At 37.1% G+C, this 19,142-nt stretch overlaps 1 protein-coding gene across 3 annotated transcripts in view; it reads left to right on the forward strand.

Annotated features, from left to right (window-relative positions):
* Window positions 1–19,142, forward strand: part of MSH3 (mutS homolog 3) — a 118,128-nt gene that overhangs the window by 87,598 nt on the left and 11,388 nt on the right. For all 3 annotated transcript variants that reach the window (XM_086769898.1, XM_086769896.1, XM_086769897.1), the window contains 2 exons: window positions 1,540–1,654; window positions 4,982–5,139. In XM_086769898.1, coding sequence (XP_086626024.1) covers window positions 1,540–1,654; window positions 4,982–5,139 — 273 coding nt within the window. The remainder of the gene's footprint in view (window positions 1–1,539; window positions 1,655–4,981; window positions 5,140–19,142) is intronic.

Here is a 19,142-nt window from a genome sequence, read left to right on the forward strand (position 1 = left end):
CATCTCCCTCTCTTGAATGTGAAGTGAAGAGGTACGGGAGGAAGTGCTTTTAGATATGTGCTCCTCCTTTTTCAGACTGTCACATTACAGCTCCAAACAACTTGCCCACCCAGCAAGTGCAGGGTGAAATTTCTTTTCTTTGTCTCCAAGATCTAAGACTCTATCTGTATTGGTTTCATCTCAGCTATACAACTGCTGGAAATATCTTTATGCTAAAAAACCTATACCATTATCAACTTGCACCTCTTTCCCCAGTGTTTTGTGTTCCTAATATGCCATTTATTTTATCTCAGTTTTCCTTTCAAATTGCATCATTTTTCAACTCAAGTAAAATCACACTCCCTGCATCTTGTCTTCCCTCTAAAGTCCACTCAAAGTGTTAGTTAATTTGCAGTTAGAAAATTCTCTGGCTTTATTCCAGTATTCTCTTTTTATCAGCTGCTGCCCACTTTCCTAAGTTATTGCTTTTATTTCAGAGTGATTGTACTTCTGGTGTGGGAAAATGTTGCTGAGACATGAAACCACATTTACATCTCCATTGAATGCTGCACTTCAGTTGATGATGAAAAAGTAAACCTAGATTGCAGAGAACAAAAAGAAATCGTAGTCATAATTTAGCAGAACATGCTGCTTTTGCATTATTTTTTCTGTGAAGAACATACAGCTCTTGGAGCTTTTCAGACATGGAGATATGTAACTTAGAATTATACCTGTTGTATTAGTAGAGGTGTAGACAGATTTGTAGCTAAGGTGGAAGCATTTGAGACAAAGGTTTTTACATGGTTTGGACATGAGGAAAAAAATAAGTAATATCAATCTAGTTTACATATTAATTTCTATAAAGGTACTGTAATTCCAGTGTTTCGACTTAATAAGCTCTTTCTATAGACAGTTATTGTTTGAATGACTCTTGTACATGTATGGGAGTTGTTACTGTATTATGAAAGCTGCTAATATTTACAGCAGAAATACAGCTCTGTCATACTGTGGTCTTTGATTTGTATCATTTAATGTGTTGTCAACCATAATATACATAGTTGGGCAATTTTCTTTACTCCCCACACTCCAGTTAGAACTTAATACAGTAACAGGCTGGACCACTTCATCAGGAAGATCATTCTGAGAATATGAAATGTATCTGCAAAAGGTGGCACTCTGCAGAAGTTGGTGCAGTGGTGGGAAGAAAGCAGACTGTCCTCCAATTTGGGGATTTTGCTATTGCTTGGGGTTTTTTTTTGTAGTTCTTAATAGTTCTTTAAAATACATATGTAAACAATTGAAAACATTCCGTCAGTAATAAAAAAATAAAGAAAATACTCTAAAATTTTTTCATCTAGTCTGCTAATATAATTTTTTAAATAACTGCATGAAACCAAGGAAGTCTTTAGAAATATTTGATAGCAATAATGCATTTTTTTCATTTGTATTTTTTTCACAAGTATCTTTATCATAGATGACCCTCCTGAAGGCTTCAGTTACACTAGTTCTAAATAATCGGTTACAATAAACATTGAAATAGATGTCTCTTCTCTTTTGCAGACCAACTGTGCAAGATAATCGTCGAGAAATAGTTATAAAAAATGGGAGGCACCCTGTGATTGATATACTACTGGGAGAACAGGATCAGTATGTTCCAAATACCACTAACCTTTCAGTAAGTACTGAGATACTGTTTGAGCTTCAAAATCGTTCAAGGGAAGGAGTCTGGGATATGCTTTTTTTTTTTTTCCCCAGGAAGTTAAAATAATAAATTAGTCGTACAACTGTCTACTTGGTTGCATTTCAGAGACATATTGCTAGATGTGATCACATCTATTTTGTTCTTTTTCTGATATCCTGCAGCCAGACCCTCTCTTTGCAGCCTTGTTCAGTCTTAATGGCATGAAGAAGAAGAAAGATGATCTCAAAATTAGGAAAATTAAAGTTTTAAATGGTTCATTTTGAAAACCAAATCAATAATTACGGGTTTTTTAACAGCATCATCAGAAGGAGTCTGCATTTTGTCATAACTTTATCTCAAATTTGTAGAGTTTTTTAATATACCAAATACCAACAACGTGAATTTCTGTATAAAATGTTACAGGCTCAGTTTTCCAAATTCTAAGATAGCTCAGATATTTTTTTGTAAGATATTTTTGTACTATGTGGGTTTTTTTTCTTTCTGCAAGTGTTAATGTCATGTAGCCTTTCTTAATCTGACAGTGCATATTTGGAGTTTTGACTGTTCACTGCATAGTATTGAGTCCACACTCTGTAGACCGCACATTAGTTGTAAGAAGCCTTTCACAGTAACACATGATAAAAGATCCCCCGTGTAGCTTGTTGGCTGTATGTTACCTGTAAGTCTCCCTCTGGCTGTTGTTTTCTGCAATAGAGAATGATGCTCAGAGGTGCTATAACTATTACTTGCTTGGTTTTGTTGTCAGTAGGTCAAAGAAAGTGTGGGGGTTACCTCCTAATAATTTATATGCAATATTACCTAACTTGCATGACTTAAATTATCAGAAATTGCTATAAATATGCAATCACCATAGATAGGAAACATTGCTGCATTTTAGTTCACGTATTAATTTCTGATAATCTTATTTTAGTTTGTTTCCTTCTTTCTTCCTGAGAAACTAAAATGTCTTTTAAATTACATATACGTCTGACATTTTTTGTTAAATATTTACCTATGTATTTTTTAAATACTACATTTCTGTTCTTAATTAATATAAAAAATATGCTTGCAACTTAATTCTGAACATGTACCTGCCTTTTGTGTAGTAAACACAGCAAAAGTGTGAAACAGATGTCAGTGTGTAGCATTGCTGTGATAAACACCATCCAAGTTTGTATGTATTTCTCTAGACGTATTTTTCAATGCTATTCTGTACTGAACAATGATACACATATTGTGCAATACTTCGGGAAATGTTTTCAAAATTATTTGTCAGCTCCAAGCAGGTGACAGATGGCATTTACAAAAAATTCAACATTTCCTTCAGTAATCATCATGCACTTTCCTCTGTTAGTCCCATTCTTATGCTGGCTTTCTAAATGCTGAATATTACAAAATGCTTGCCTCTCCTGTTGGTTTGAGTTCTCTCTTTTCTGAGAGAGGTGGGTGGGAATACAGTTTATTAAAATTCCTCTGGTTTTAAACTGCTGTGTTTGAATTAGCTGGAGAACACATCTCCTCTCTTGTTTTCAGCTGAAATGTTGTCAAATACCTAACTTTAGGAAAAGCTTTCTTGCAATGCCCTGGTATAAATATCTTGTTCTTCTGTTCCCCCTCTCCTACCCAAATATTAATTGATTCTTTTAGTACTTTTAACTTCAGCCATAAGTTCCAATAAGACCTTAGCTTATGATTGCATGCAGTTTTAAGGGCAGATGGGTTCTCTGTTCTGATGTTACAACTTATGTTCTTTCTGAAAGCTAGCATTGCAAACCAACCACCAGTCTCACAACACAGTTGGAGCAATCCTGGAGGGTTACCAAACACATGCAAGAAATTTGTGGATTTTAATAGATGAACTCATTCTGGTTTTAAGGATCTATAAGTTCTGTTGTGTTGAGCCAAACGGTGGCCCTGACAAAGTTTTAGTAGCAGTATTGAAACAATACCTTGGAGACTAGAATGTTGTGAATTGCTCCTGTATAGTTACATGCATTTTATTACATCCATCCTTTATTCCTGATAATGGCATTTTCTGGGGTTTGACTATTGCAATTTCCTTACGGATGGAGTTTTCTTAGCAAAAGCTAAACAACTTTTTACATGTGATAAATACTGATTGCATGTATCTTCTGTATGATCGGGATTATTATATAAAAGTGACAGTCCTATAGGAATTTTATTTGCTTCCCTGTTAACAGAATGAAAGCCTGATTGAAAAATTAATCTGTAAAGATTGGGAGGTTTGTTCTATGGACATTTTTCTCCTTTTTTTTTTGTTGTTGTTGTCACAATGCCTGATCAGTTCCAAGTTTCCAAAGTAATGTAGCTAGTGTTCTTTATGCACAGCTTGTCCTTTCTTGCATGCCCCTCCCATGGGGTAATGGAATATTCTGACTTTTGATTTGTTCATTAATTGCTGGATTTCATTGTATGTACCCCGTAGAAAGGAAAAGTCTACTTGTCTAAAGTCCTTGCATAACATAATTTCCTAGTCTTGATTGAGGCTATGAGAAAGCTTTATAGACTTACTGATGAGTTTTAATTTTGTCTTAGCAATTGTCTTGCACCAGAGGAAGAGAATTTTATTCTGGAGCCATAGACACAAAGCAGTACTGTAGGGAGTCTTACAGCTTAGATGAGCTCTTGGATTTCATTTTCCATAGGATTTCAGTGGTCAGATACAGTGATCAGTCAGGGACTGCATACAGTCTGCTCATAATATCTGTGTTTCAGTCAAGTATTGCCAGACTCAGCAATGTCTTGATTTCTTGTGGTAGCCAGTCTGTTTGAATGTGCATATGCTGTACCAAGGCAAGCAATTATGAATGGGTTTAAAATCTACGTCAGGTCTTTGTCTGTGAGATTTTCTCCCCATTTGGCAATGAGAATTCTTAATTGGAGAGGAATCCAGATCACAACCAAATTAGGACAGCACTGGCTATGCTGAAAGCTGATAAGTTTCTCCCTTTCTCCAAAGAAAATTGCACAGAAAATTCTTAGAGTGCTTTCTTGGCTTCTTGGTGGAGAAAGGGAAAGTTTCTCCTCTCTCCGTCCATTTAGCTCAAGAGTAATGACAGTTGGCTCCAGTGCTTCTCTCTCACCAGCCTGGAGAAGTCTGAGGAAAATTTATCCGTCTGAGACTTCATAGTATCTCAAAAAGTGAATGCCATGAACTCCAAGAATGAAGTTCAACTGCAAACAGAATGTTTAATCCTGAGGACTTGCCCTTTAGCCCTCTAAGGACCTACACACACCAGACTTTCTTATAAAAGTGCCACGTGCAGGACAATATATTTGACCACTCTTTTATGTTTCCAGGGAGATGGAGAAAGGGTCATGATAATAACTGGACCCAACATGGGAGGAAAGAGCTCCTATATAAAGCAAGTTGCATTGATCACAATCATGGCACAGATCGGTTCTTACGTTCCTGCAGAGGAGTCGACAATTGGTGTTGTGGATGGTATTTTTACCAGGTAATCTTTCAATATTGCTGTTAATGAAAACGTTATTGTGCCAGGGGGTGTGTGTGTGTTTATGGAAATATGATTTCACTTAGAACTTTATAATTTATACTCGGAAGTTTCTGTTTCATTTTAAATTCATGCATTGGTTGCTAGGTTTTGATTCTGATTTTCTGGTGAGCTGTAGTGCTTGTTTTGGAATCTTTGTATCTTTAAAGGATAAGAATGTTAATGTGTCTGTCTTGATTAAGATCCAGATATCTAGCTTCATCTGAATGGACATCTTGGCCAAATTTATTCTGCAGAGTGATAGCCAAATGATGTTTCCCTTAAAATGAATGCTGTCACCTCTAAAGATCATGTCGCAGTCTCTACTGTGCAGTGCATTTTTACATACTCAAAATATTTGAAACTGAGATTTTGGGGCTGCATATATTCTATGCTTCCTGTACTATCAGCCTTGAACACACCTTACTTGATGTCTTTTAGAGAATGAATAATGGCAGTTCATTTCACTTAGTCTCATTTTTAAGAGAGTGCTGAGTAATTTTTGAAGATGATAAGTACAGTCAAGACTTCTGTATTTTATAATCTAATATTACTGAGGATTATCCAGCTGTTTTTTTCCCCTTTAATCTACTTTTTAATCAGCAAAAGTTCTGTATTACTGATGGTATTTGAGATGGATAATTATTTATGGTCATAAGTTTCACAACAATCGGATATCTGTGGCAGAATTATCTTTCCTGAAATTCTCGTTCTGTGATGGCAGTGTGCATTTCAGAGTTAACTCCTAACAGAGAATCTGTAATACTACTCATCTGGGATTGCTTCATCATCAGAGAAAGACATTGTCTTCTTATGCTTCACTGTGTCATGACAAAAATGAATGAAATTCCGCTTTGATGCACTTCAGTGCTAAGCAGTTGAACAAATTTGTAAACAATTTGTATTATCTTTCCAAAATTAATTGGAGCTGAAAATTCAAAATGGTTAACTTTTTTTCCCTACCTTGTGTTGAAAGTAATTGACCGATTGATTGGATAAGCATTTCTCAAGGGTACATGGGGATATACAAGATCTGATTTACTTTCCAGAAAAAATATTGGAACATGACTAACAATTTGAAGATTATTTTTGTCTTCCTCTGTGTTTTGTAGGTGAGCTTAGAGTACTTTACTTGTGTTCACACTGACTTAATTTCTAACCATACACACATAAGTCTGTTACTCTTAAGCTTAGTATCGTCTTTGCTCTACTCTTTTTTTTTTTTTTTGGCTGTAATTGCAACAGATTTATTTCTGCAGAAAAATTAAAGAGATGTGACACAGTCACTGGCAGTGCCACTTTATTTTGTGCCCACTGAGCAAACTGGGTTTTGACCTCTGTAGCATGAAAACCTTGAAATTCATGTATCTCTGTTCCACGTGTTCCCCAGTGTATTTCTCTGATTCCAATTAGCTTTTGTCTACATTATAGGTATTTTTCACGTCTGTTCTCATAAGGTAGTGTGGTTGAAGTTACAACTTAACGCTTTTAGATTTCAAGCCAAGCAGACCTAGAGTGTGTTACTTACTGGCTGTGAAGTTTCAGATAATTTAATTGGTAGCCCAGTTCAGATTTTAACACAGGGGATTGTTTTCGGTTTGTTTTGGTTTTTTTTTTCCCCTCTCTAAATTAGCTTTGGAAGCTCAGCTGGATACGCCGTTCTTCATTTAATGTGAAATGTGTTAAACAACAGATGAATCTACTAAAGAATTACTTAAATTCTTGTCATTGTGCTGGCAATTAAGAGTAAACTGTTCGCTCAATATTAATCAAGAAGAAATTGAAAATATATTACTAAGATGGAAATAGTAATGCATTAGTTAAAAGGTTAACAGGAAGCAAAAAAGCTGAGTGCTTTGTTCCTAATCCTGGGAAAGGGGTGCTAGGGGTTGTGAAATAAGTTAAAAATTGCCTTATTGTTAGGTGGCTCCAGCTTCATAACATCAGACTAAAAGGATGCTAAATAATTCTCCATATCTCTGTATTTTTATTTTAAGCTATTTTTAGAATAGATTTCTACGTTGTATTATTAAAATGTTTGTATAGATTTCTCACTTGAAATTTCATACTTCCATTATTATTTTCATGATTCGATGTATGTGTAAACCATTTTTGAACAAAAAAGTTACTACTGTTCAGACCATATGGTATGCCCATTATTTAAGAAATAGCTACGTAATATGGAGGGAGTACACAATATTTTGAAGATGTTTTTCTGGTTAATATTTTCTGCTTTTTTTTTGCCCTTCTCCAAAAAGGGATAATGTTTTCAAGCAACTTTTGCTTAAAGAATTTAACTTAATCAATGTCATTATAGTTAGGAATTTTAGAAGAGTTTTGGAAAGGTCAGTGCCCAATCTATATTGACTTTTAATGAGATTTCAGTATTTAATTCTCTGATGCTTGAAAATTCCCATCCAAGTTCCTCCTTGCAATAAATGCATTCAATTTTTGCTTTAAATTAACATTTGATCTGTGTTAGTTCTTCTACTCAGACATTGAAATTAATGTTTCTCTGTGTGTTTTTGTAGGAAGACAAAGGATGTGCAGACACACACATATGGAGGAACTAATAAGGGAAATTCTGTTGACCTAATCTCTTCAGAAGAGATGATGTTTAGCTGCTGGAGAAAGCTGACCTTTAAAGAGGTCCCACTTATAGTCAATTATTGATATAAGTTCTTACAGGTAGAAAACTTCAGCCTCCTCCCTGTAGGTCACCAGTAGCTCTTCATTTTTAAAACTGAGAGAGAGACAGAATGTTATAATAGTTTTAAGGTAAAATATGTTCAAATAAACGAGCTAATTAACAGGTCAAATTACCAAATGCCCTGTATTCAGGATTTTAAGATTCAATTTATTGAAATCACAAGCTACCATTAGAAAGAATACTGTAAAGGACACCAAATCCTACCAACTCCAGGTGATGGTAAAGGGACAAAGAAGAATGTCCTTCGAGAGCACTCACCTGCCTGACTTTCTCTTCTTGTGTTGAAATAAAAGCTATTTCACTTATTTCAGTGGTCAGGCACAAGTATGCACAGTCACGCTATGGTGCCGTATATCTTCCCATGAGGTTTTATACCATCAGCCAAATTGGGCATACTATTGAAGGTGTGCCTTCAGTTGTCTGAACTAATACGTTGCACTGTACTTCAGTTGCATTTGAAAACTGCCTCGTGCAGGTTCAGTGCCACATGCTTAAAGGTTAAAGGAATAAATAGAAGCATCAGTAAGATGCATGTAGATTATCCTCTCATGCACTTAGTCTCTCTCAAAAGAGATATCTTGCTCTTCACTGATTCTCAGCATGTCTTTAATCCTTATGAAGGCAAATAGAGTTTGAATTGTCTAAGAAAGTATATTAAGAAAACAGAGGGATGGAGGTGGTTGGCAATACAGGTTAACAGGTGGCAGTGGTATATTGCCTAGATAAGCAGTAGTTCAGTTCTTTCATTTTATATAAGACATGCAGCTGCTTGCACTTAGAGGCAGCTAAGTCTTGGTATAGGCTCGGTGCATCACGTGATCTGCTTTTAGGTGTACAGAATTTATCCTACATTTTTTCCATGTATCAGATGATTTAAATGTATTTTTAGCATGGAGGGCATTCCTCATTGCTAAATCTATAGTTAAGAGATATTCCGTTCCAATTCTGCTGTATATCTGAAAATGTTGTGCAAACAGATGGTGGTTGCTCACGATGGCCAGGGAGGGACAGTTCTGTCCTTCTAGTTTGTATTACAAGTCGGTATACAGGGTGTTTCGGATAGGCATGGCCATAAGCATAATCCTGAATCTCTCTGCTCTAGGGTTTAAGTTATAGCTATCTTAGTGTTTTCTTGTCTGTCTTTTTTCCTTGTGTAATGATTTTGAATATGTGTAATAGTTGCTTCTTCAACTAAAACTAGAGTGCAAAAATCTTCAGGCAGCTGAAGATTTTGGTATGACAAAGTTGCAAAGCTGTATAAATCAGTCCCTCTAACTTTAAGCTGTTGCTATCATACAGTGACCTGATGCTTCTAATTGATTCAGCAGAAGATGTGTCCTGCTGAGGTACTCACATATGTCCCTGGCTTGCATGCGGTCTACTTGCATTCCCAGATGTGGAAACGAAGAGAGGGTATCAAGTTCAGGCTGTGCTTCTTGAAGGTGTCTTTGAAGGCAGTCTTCAGACCCCAGTGCAGAGACCTACCTCATTGTGTCTGCCAGCTGGTGGTTGTACTTCCCTTGCTGCCTGTCAACACTTCCTCTGCTACTGCTTAGGTAGTAACTTTAACTGATCCTGAAACCCGCAAAGCTGAAATGTGGGCAATCCCACTGAAATCTGTGAGCCCTGCACATTTGCATGGTCAAGACCTTGATGTTAGATCTAAAAAAGCAGTATTGGAATGCCTGTTCAACTGATGTGACTGGCAGTCCTCATTTCCACCATCCTGTGAGCAGACAGACCTGTGTCAGTCACACATGCAATTGGATCCATGAAGATGGAAGAGGAGAGGACATTTACATATCTCAGAGTGGCATTTCTTGTATGAGGTACTACAGCTGTCATGGATCCTGTCACCCATATTGTCTCCCAGCCTTGGTGGTTGCCACCTAAAAGAGAATTCACTGTCCAGAAAATAAGGGAAAGTTTGTGGTGGCTGCATCTCTGTAGGCTCATGCAAGAATGCAGAATGTGTAGAGCCCCTGGCTTGTTCACATAAACTCTGCAAGGACTGCAAGTATCTCTTCTTCTGCAGGGTGTGTGTGAGAGATCTTTTCCCATTGGTGTACACTACTTTTTTGAGGGGTAATTATGTTTTCCTTGTGCCAGAAAGATAGAATCATAAAATGGTTTCAGTTGGAAGGGACCTCTAAAGGCCATCTAGTCCAACCCCCCCTGCCAGGAGCAGGGACATCTCCAACCAGATCAGGTTGCTCAGAGCCTCATCCTACCTGGCCTTGAATGTTTCCAGGGATCCACCAGCTCTCTGGACCACCTGTGCTAGTGTTGCACCACCCTCAGTGTAAAAATTTTTTTCTTTATGTCCAGTCTGAGTCTGCTTCCTTCTATTTTAAAACCACTACCCCTCATCCTGTCACAACAGCCCCTGCTGAAGAGTTTCTTCCCATCTTTCCTGTAGGCCCTTTTTAGGTAGTGGAAGGCCACTATAAGGTCTCCTTGGAGCCTTCTCTTCTGCAGGCTGAACAGCCCCAACTCTCTCAGCCTGTCCTCATAGGAGAGGTGCTCCAGCTCTCTGATCCATCTTCGTGGCCTCCTCTGGACCTGCTCCAACACGTCCACATCCTTCTGATGCTGGGGGCTCCAGAGCTGGATGCAGTACTCCAGGTGGGGTCTCACCAGGGCAGAGCAGAGAGGTAGAATCACCTCCCTTGACTTGCTCGCCATGCTTCTTTTGATGCAGGATGTGGTTGGCTTTCTGTGCCAGCATGCATTGCCGGCTCATGTTGAGCTTCTCATCCATCAGCACTCCCAACTCCTTCTCCTCACGGCTCCTTGTAATCCATTCTCTGCCCAGCCTGTATTTGTGCCTGGGATTGCCATGACCCATGTGCAGGACCTTGCACTTGGCCTGGTTGAACTTCATGAGGTTTGCACTGGCCTACCTCTCCAGCCTGTCCAGGTCCCTCTGGATGGCATCCCTCCCTTCCAGAGTGTTGACAGCAGCACACAGCTTGGTGTCATCAGTGAACTTGCTGAAAGTGCACTCTATCCCATTGTCCATGACACTGACAAAGATGTTAAACAGGGCCGGTCCCAGTACCGACCCCTGAGGAATGTCACTCATCACAGGTCTCCACCTGGACATTGAGCTGCCGACCACCACTCTGAGTGTGGCCATCGAGCCAATTCCTTATCCACCGAGTGGTTCGTGCATCAAAGCCATTCCTCTCCAGTTTAGAGAGAAGGATGTCGTGCGGGACAGTGTCAAATGCCTTGCACAGGTCCAGGTAGATGATGTCAGTTGGTTGTCTCTTGTCTGCCAATGCTGTAACCCCATCATAGAAGGCCACCAAATTGGTCAGGCACGATCTGCCCTTGGTGAAGCCATGTTGGCTGTCACCAACCATCTCCTTGCATTCCATGTGCCTTAGAATGGTTCCCAGGAGAATCTGCTCCATGACCTTGCCAGGCACAGAGGTGAGACTCAAGTTCTCATGTATTGTAAATGGCATGATCATCAGCTGAAGAGCACAAACACAAGATGCAGAGGACTCTGGACAGTGTGGATAATAGGTTCTTTCTGTCAGGTCCTCTTCCTGTGCACAGCAAAGGGTGGCTTTCCTCTGCCAAGGTGAAAAAAAACAAACTGGGGTCACCTTGTGACTGGTCTGTTGCTCTCCCATGTAGGAGAAGTACAAGTTTATTCCACGTACAGGTGTATGTTACAAAGGCATAACTGTGAATAGCTGTAGCAAATTCTTTTATTTGATACAAGGGACCTTTAGGGACAGCTGAAGTTGTTGTAATGTCCCTAATGCTTACCTTGTTTTGGCACGGGCTAGAAGATAAGAGATGATAATCTGGAAAGAAATGCTGTCAAAGCCTAGAGGATGATTTAGAGATGAAGGATTTCTTCAAAGGAAATGAAAAAATCCTGGGAAAACTATTCTGTTATTAATCTACATTTTAAAGGCTGTGCATCAAACGTACTTAATTCTTTCTTCTGTCGGTTTTATTTAAAATATGTTTGATCTCTAAATGGTGGAGTTGATTTTCAAAAAAGGTCGGGTTTTACAACAGATATATTTGGATGTTACCTCCCTAAATACTTTAACAGCTATTTAATTCTGACAGCGTGACAAACTCATAGAATCATAGAATGGAATCATATTACTGTTTTGTCAAGAGTATGTGGAGCTGAAAGAAACTCGTAGATAAATCTCACTGCTTTCTCTCTAGACAAACATTTTGTTTTTAAACTGGTTAAAATGTACATATTTATGGCATCATTACAAATTTTAGTACAATTAAAAATCATGATGGAAAGCAAATATTGTGTTACGACCTGCAAACATTTGGGAAATCAAATTTGGGTGTTTGTGTTTATTTTTTCTTTGCTTCATTGGAATATCACCATCATAAAAAATTTAAGTATATTTGAAATTGCATTATTTACTTTAACAGATTAAAATGTTCCAAGGCTTGTTAAGAGTACATTTTTATAAGAAATCTTGAGAAAATGAGAAAGCACAGGATGGAGTGGTATGTGAAGCAGGGAAAAGAGAATGTTTCTATGGAAGTGGAAATTGAGTGGAAGATGTTTTCTGGGTGCTTTTCACAGTAAATTTAAATCTGAGGTAAATCAATTAAGAATAAAAACAAAATACTGCTTGTAAATATTAATAGAAATGAATGTTGATCTAACTGCTGGTGGTGAAAAACGTCACAGCTTTTTGTAGCTAGGTAAATAATGTCTCACTTCATTTCATTCCAGTTTTATTAGTTGATCAGTAGAACAGAGCTGCACAGGAACAGGACAGAGTGGGAGGGGAAAAATTTTCTATTTAAAATCATAAATAAGTAACAAGCTCCATTATTTCAGAGCTTCACTGCAGAAATTGTGCTATTTGCATGCAAATATGCAAAATAAGTTTGAAAAAGAACAGTTTATGACCAGAATGTGGCGTGCTGTATTCTTTGCTACTTATGCATTACTTGGCTCATAGGTGAGCTGTATTTGCAAAAAGTCTGCCCAGGAAACTCACTTGCTTGAAAATGAAGCGTTATTCATTAGAAGTCTCTTCGTACATAGTGATTTTAGTAAACATGATAAAGAAATTGACATTCAAAGCTACTCTGTGTACTTAACCTTGATTGCTGGGGCCATGGCATGTCCTATCTTATTGTTAGTCCTTTATTTTATGAGTGGAGTATGACGGTATTGCTTTTCACCCCTTGAGGGGGTCTACATTGATTTTCTTTTGCAATAAATCATAAATAAAATGCACTGTACTTGGAATTATACATGAGTGATACATAATCATGACTTTTTTTTTTTTTAATCTACTGATAAGTCTTTCCCTGAAGTTACGGCATCATTACAGTTTCAGGGGTTCTGTGTTTTTTTTGGGATTCTTGTGTTGGCTACAACCTCCAAAATTAGTTTGGGCTAGACTTGCACAGGTTTTGTGCATTCGCATACTTAGCATTAATAAGTTGTTGTCCTTTATGACAAACTTTTCAGTGTTTTGCCAGAATAGCATATAGACTCTTATTTTTATATTACATCTTAACTTTGTTCTTAACTCAAAAAACCCATTACCAAACTAAAATATTTCTTGCTTCTAATTATGTTTATTGGTTTATTTGAGGCTTACAGGGTAGGATTATAAAAATTAGTCTTTCTGTCTATCCTAGAAATATCAGTTAAATCACAGAAACTGACATGGAGATTCAGCTAGTCAGCTTCTTCATACCTTTATCATAAAAATTTAGGCTATGAAATTTTAGTCTTGAGGTGACAGCAGTTTTTGGCAGGGCAGTCTTGTTCATAATACAGAAATCACAAGGAGACTGAATGCCAAGTAGAAACTGGAGGAGTTTATCTCAGCGGAATAACTTCTCTGTATGCTACCTGGTTTTGGCCAAAACTTTGGTTGATGCCTTGTTGGATTTTGGTTTTTACACCTGAAAACAAATACTTAAATTTAAGTCATTCAGATTTTACTTTGACTAAAAACTAGATTTTCTCAGTTTGCCTGTGCAGTTAGACGCTGAAAGATAAGGGTCAGAAAATTTTAAAGCAAAGGTACTTTTTCACATCTTTGTTTATTCTGTATGTATATATAGTGATGCTTACTGGGTTTGCCATACACATTAATTTATGTATTGTGCAGAAAATAGGGAACTATTCATACAAAGCAATCCCAAAAGACTGGCAAGTCCAGGCGAGAGTTTTATATACTGATATGCTAAAAAAGTGTTCTTTGTGTTGCTTTGGAAGGCAACAATGACAGACAAACAGAACTTGTCAGGAACTCAGAAGTAATTTTCAGAAATGTTACTTCTTTATGGCAGAGTAATTTATTTCATTTTTTTCTTGCTTAATTGTATTTGTGTTTATTGGCAGAATAACAAAATTACCTAAGCCTTTCATTTATGCTTACAGTCGTATTCTTACATCTCTGGGGTAAATTATTCCCACTTTCAGGGGAGAAAAAGAGGTGGTGTTCATTGCACCTGTTTTCTATCACATGGAGCTGTTCTTTTTAAAAAGAAGAGAATAAGTAAAAATTGTAGTTAAAGTTGTTACATTGAAAATATTTTTTTTTCTGTTTTTCTAGAAAAGTTGTGTCTTGGACATACCACAGTACATTTGAACTGTAACTATTCTGACAATATTCTGTAGCTTTGTAGAAATAAATTAAGCTGTGCTATGCATACATTTGTAGCCAATTTAGCTTCATGTCTGTTCCTGTCATAGTAACATGCATCTCCAATGTTAGTTTTATATATCATATGCATGTAATAATATGATATTTAACAAACCAGTCTTTGGTTTACAAACATTTGGCATTTGATAAAATTAGTGAATACAAACAACTGGTTTGCTTGCAGGGGCTTAAATCTGGCTTGAAAATTCATTTAAGTCAATAAAAGACAGTTATTTATATATACAGTGAGATGTATAAAACCTTCTTGGCTGCATATTGCAGTATGCCTGAGAGGGATTGAAAGGCTTTCCCCATAATGCTGTATGGGGGAAAAGGGATAAAGAAAATTTGCCTACAAAGCTGACCATCTCTTTCACAGTAAAGTTGATACACCTACACTGAACGGTGGTATCTACCTTTCTAAAACTTTTCCGTGGTCTGATTTAACCTAGGCAGAATTTGAATTGGATTTTCTGTAGCGTCCACAGGTTTAAAGGGGAAAAGTTCACTTGCGCTGAATGCTTCAGCTATTGTCCTTAGTCTGTTGCTATAGTTTCTGTTTTTAATCCCGCCTTGGCCTCAATCCTTCAGCTACATATGCACATTAACTTAATTACCTTGAGTTCCCTCGCTGGAATCCGAGAGTTGTAAGTGTAAAACTGTGCATATTTTAGGGTTGGGTTTTTCTTTGTCTTAATTTTTTCAGGTTCTTCAGGCTAATATTGATGGCTCGCAAATAAAACACCCTGATTTGAATATCTACGCTTTTAATTTATCCCTCAGCAAAATGTTTGTGCTCTTAATCTGTTCTTTCCCTTGACCATCAATAACATTTATACAGTGTTAATGGTTTCCTGTAGAGAAGTCAGGATAAAAGCATGCGTTTGGAGCTTCGGTTGCTTAATGGAGACTTCATAAACTTCTCCATCTAGTACTGGCCTTCTCATGTGCGCTACCTCCACTGGCAGATCTCTCCATCAGAAGGAGAAGCTGCGATAGAAACCTCAGTTTGGTTTCTGTCAGCTGTGATTTGTTCCTCTCTACATGAACAAATCACAGCTTTCTCACTGAAGGCAGGAAAAACAGGTGCTTAGTTCTGTGTTTGAGTAAATGTGAAAGCTGACAGACCTGTGGAAAGCAATCCATAGATACATGAAGTATAAAATCCTTTGCATGTTTGAATGTGGAATTTAAACTATTACTATTATGTCCTTGTTCTGCAACACCTCACTCCTCCAAGGGCTCAGCCCTTGCACCCTGACAGCCAGCTGCTGTAGTCCTGTGAGTAACGTGGGACAGAAAAAGCGGAACTTAGACTCGAGCGAGTCCAGTTTTAAAATACAATGGAAAATTTTAGAATGAACCATAAATCCGCTGGAGTATTTTAACAGTGAGTGATGTATTTGCCCTGTGTGACAAGTATTTTTAAGGAGCTCTCATATTATTGAGGATATCATTGCTGAATTTCAGAGAAGGACTTTGTCAGGTGTTCTTCACCAGGTAATGTAGCATAAGCTTTTGGAGGAACAACAGAATTTCTGTTGCTTTATAAAGTATTAGGAATGATAAGAAGTTGGTAATTTCTTGTCACTCAGTGACTGTATTGACTAGATTGGTATTTGATCTTCTGAACTCAGTTCTACCTGTTCTGTCAGTCAAGGTGAAGCTTTTAAAATATTGAATGTTCACTGCAATCCATGGACGTTTTTCTTTCCTCTGGCTTTCAGCAAAAAAAATCAGTGCAGTTCACAGTATGCAGCATGCCTCTGTTGGTCAGGTCTATAATGTAAAGAGTATTTAAGTGATTACCTGTTCTGGCTATTTCAATTACCTAGTGATACAGAAGAGGGGAAAAGAAAAGGTTAAAAAAAGAAACTGAGTATTAAAATCACTTTGGACTTGCTTTTCTTTCCAGGATAATGCGAAGTATGTATCCCTAGTAATCTTAAGTTTTACTATTTTAATTCATTTCTTAGTGACTGGGAATATCACATCTACAATAATTTGCAAAATAAAAATATATTTTACATTAAATATGTAATGCATTCTGTCAGGCTTTTCAACAGCTGTTCTTCTAAATTGGGTAGCATATCATTGATGTTTCTTCATTTAAAATTTGCAAATAAGCACTTGTAGAAATGGCTGAGCACGTGTGTGTATGTTGACTGTAAATAGGTTAATATCATGAGCTTCTTCTATTTCCTATCATCATTGTCCACGTGACTTTGAACACACTTACTTCGTAGAAATTGCCCGTGTATGATGCAAAAATAATAACTACCCTGATAGCAATGCTTTCTGTCATACTTAGGATAAGAGTTATTTTTTTTAATTCTCTTAATTGTAATTTCTGTAAATTATTTTTCTTATTGTCAGGTTTTTTTGTTTGAATCAGTAAGAGCTTCATGGAATTGAAGTAAATGATTTACCAGTACTCTGTGGGGGAATGTGAAGCGTTAGTTTCCTGCCAGTGAACAACTTTGCAGATGCTATCTTCTAAAGAATTACTTGATAAATTTTTGTTGTATGTGGAAAGTAATTAGAAGTTACAATATCCAAGTTGAGCTACTTTTATACTAGCCACAGTGAAATTCTCATTAGCAATTGGAGTGTTTTAAAGTATGCAGGGCTACAAATCACTTTTGTGGGCAAGACTGAATGATTGTTCTGGTTAAAGGTGTTGGGATTCTTGGGACTGCAGCAAGAGAGGACATACAGTAGTCAGTCTGCCAGTCTTCCATTTAGCATGCCTGTTTTCATTTTCTTGCCAGACCAATTTGCAAACTATTTTTAATTTTTAACCTGTGGAGTCTCAGCAAGTGTTGTTTGCTAGGTGCCTAATAGAAAACAAATAATCCGGTTCGATGGGAGAAGATTTACCTTGGTGTTGAAATGAAGTTGCACTTGTGTTCTTCCATTCATGTCAAGATCAATATCAAGTTTCTCAAAAACATCATCTTCAGTTAACACTTACACTTTTGCAACCATATGTTTTCTGCAGAGACCACATGAAACTTCAGCTGGGAAGAGTGTTTTCTGCAAAACATAAAAGGATACAAAACAGTGGTTACGATATATTTTACAAAAAATACTAACTATACAGTGTTGATCAAAAACATGTTGTAGGGAAGAGTTCCATGTGAGAACAGGGATAAATTGTAAGGCAAGACCCCATCTAATCCTTTCTTTCTGTAAACTACTTATTTTAATTTAAATCATTCTTGTTCAAGTACAGTGATCTTTGAAATGACGTTTTGAAGGGCTTTGTGTAAGAAGTGAGTGGAATTGTGAAGTCACATTATGGATTATTTTATTTGTGTTTTTCTCAGTGTCTTTGAATCACAGAAGGAATGTCTTTGTTGTGGTTGTTGAGGGAATGGTATTCTACACCTTACATTTAAGATATTATCAGAGAAAAGAGTAGTGTTCTTTTTATGTTATTTGTTCTTGATGAATAAATGATTTGACTATGAGTACATTCTGAAATGAAGTCTGACGTCAATTCTGATCCCTGGGAAGGCAAACCATGGCTGGAAACATGAATATTTTCCCTTGAAAACTGCAAAGACAGTGTGTAGAGACTCTGTAGTAATTAGGTTTATTCTTCTGTAACAGGCACTAGGTTTCATTTCTCCAGTAAGTATTTTAGACGAACTTTTAAAGTTAAGTGCATGTTTCTAAAACAAGATGGAAAATCTTAAATTTAATTTAAGGGTTTTTTCAGCATTAAGTATTTCGTAAACTAGGAATTAATAAATAGCATCAGGATGTTGACAACTATGTGAAAACAAGACTTTAGGGAATGCTTTGCAGTCTTGTTTTCTAGGATTCATTAATGCTGTGTAGTTGCTTTTTGTTACCCCTGGGAGCTCTTGGGCTGCTTGGTCATTTTAACAAGCAGTATCGGGAATTCACACTAACGTATAAGAATAATAAAATGCCTGTGGTCCACACTGTGCTCTTAATTTTAAAACAAAACCAACTAACAACATGTTGGATAACTTTTTTTTAAAAAGATGGCATGGAAGAAGCCTTAATTAGAAGCTTCTGGATTTTTGATCCACTTTTCTGCTTGGGAAATTAATTTTTTTCACTGCATTCTGCCATACTAGGGTAATTTGTGTTTTAAGCTACATATTGTCACTTTCACCCCTGTACTGCTAGCACAGAGCAGCTGCAGTTCTCTGGGGACCTCTCTGCTCTGCTCCAAAACAGTATATTGGATTATTCTTTTGTTTTATGCCACTGTTAGTAATCTGCAAGTCTATTGTTCTCCAGGACATTTTGGTTTTTTTGAGAGCAGTAATAACCGCATGCTGAGAGAAGGGAACTCCAACAAGACCTCAGTGGTCTCAATTTAAATTTTCTCCTTCCATACAAATTTTTCATTGATGGCTGTCAAAGTGCACAGATATGTCTAGCTGATCAAAAGCTTAAAAGCACCAGACTTTGAGATAACTTTCGGGGCCTCACAGTTTAGCAATATTAGTCTGTGCCTGTTGAGAGCACGTTTAAATGGATAATGACTACATAAAAATTCTTGAGATGCAAGGAAAAAGGCTATGCTGTTTAATTCTAGTGAT

This window comes from Chlamydotis macqueenii, chromosome Z, assembly GCF_036417535.1.
Source record: "Chlamydotis macqueenii isolate bChlMac1 chromosome Z, bChlMac1.mat, whole genome shotgun sequence".
Lineage (NCBI taxonomy): Eukaryota > Metazoa > Chordata > Aves > Otidiformes > Otididae > Chlamydotis > Chlamydotis macqueenii.